This window comes from Myotis davidii, unplaced genomic scaffold (assembly GCF_000327345.1).
Source record: "Myotis davidii unplaced genomic scaffold, ASM32734v1 scaffold75, whole genome shotgun sequence".
Taxonomy (NCBI): Eukaryota; Metazoa; Chordata; class Mammalia; order Chiroptera; family Vespertilionidae; genus Myotis; species Myotis davidii.
In genome coordinates this window covers 1,177,034-1,178,236 of record NW_006286977.1, presented here as the reverse complement: position 1 = coordinate 1,178,236, position 1,203 = coordinate 1,177,034, and the positions used below count along the sequence as shown (strand labels likewise).

At 64.6% G+C, this 1,203-nt stretch overlaps 1 protein-coding gene across 1 annotated transcript in view; it reads right to left on the bottom strand.

Annotated features, from left to right (window-relative positions):
• Window positions 1–201: 201 nt before the first annotated feature.
• ZBP1 (Z-DNA binding protein 1) overlaps window positions 202–1,203 on the bottom strand; it is a 9,598-nt gene continuing 8,596 nt past the window's right edge. Inside the window, exon 6 of the mRNA XM_015560728.1 lies at window positions 202–347. Coding sequence (XP_015416214.1) covers window positions 202–347 — 146 coding nt within the window. The remainder of the gene's footprint in view (window positions 348–1,203) is intronic.

The window sequence follows — 1,203 nt, the reverse complement described above, 5'->3', positions numbered from 1 at the left end:
CGCAGACCCAGCCTTGACCCAGCCCCCGTGCTCACTCATGCTGGCCACGGGCAGGAGGCTAGGAGGTCAGCAGTGACGTGTATGGGACACAACTGGACAGTGCGGGGTCGTGGCGCCGCTGGCTCCCTCCCGGCTTGTCCGCCTTCGGCTGTTGGTTCTGAACCCCACCTCCCCCCGGACCCTGTGCTGGGGCCAGTCCACTCAGGGGCTGTCCTCTGGGGCCTCTGGATCCCGGTCGTGAAGAGTCATGGCTTCCAGGTGGGAGGTGAACGTGGACATGTCGGGGTCAGCACGACCAGCGCCATCTGGGAACTTGCCTCTGGGCTCCGCAGCTCTGGACCCGGGCGCTGGGAAGAGACGCCGCCAGAGCGCGTGAGCCGCCTCGCCTCAGTGACCAGGCGGTTTGGTTCACTGGGGTCCACGACAGTAGCTCCCTGCTTCCCCAGCCCCTGCTCTGTCCCGACCTGTATCCATGGAGACTCTGAAGGCGCAGCTCATGGCCTGCCCCTCCAGGGACCAGCTCACTTCAGCTACGTCCTGACCTTTCCTCGGGGCTTCCTGGTGCAAAGAGACGCCCCCCCCTGCTCCCCCATCAGGACTCTCTCTCTTGCTCCCTGGACAGGTCCCCCTTGTTCGCACCTCAGGGCCTTTGCACTGGCTGTTGCCTCCACCTGCAATGCTGCCCTCAGATCTTTGCGTGGCTGGCGCAGGTGCCCCTCCTCCCAGAGCCTGTCCCGCCTGGCGCAGGCGCCCCTCCCATCATGAGGCTGCCGCCTCCGTGTGCCCCGCGCCGGGGTTGTTTTGTACAGCGCCCGTCTCTCTTGGAAACGCTTGCTTGCTTGCTTTGTGAGTTGCCCCTGTTCCTCCTGGCCCCTGATCCCCGTGAGCAGAATCATTTATCTGTTTTGCTCGTTACTGTGCCTCCGGGAGACGGGGCTAGGACCCGACTGCCTGAATGGCCGCTGCCTCCTCCTCTCGGAAAGATGGACAAGGGTGGCTATACCACTGCTTCTTGAGAAGAACAGGGGGCTGAGTGGCTAAGGCCAGGCAGGTGAGGACAGGGGCGGGGACGTGTTCTGGAAGGCTCCAAGGAGGGCGGCATCACAGGCGTGGGGCTGAGGAGGTCCTCCCTTCCCAGGCGGAGAAACAGGCTCAGCGCCCAGGGATGGGCTAGGTCTCGGGCTAGCCTCCTCTAACAGCCTC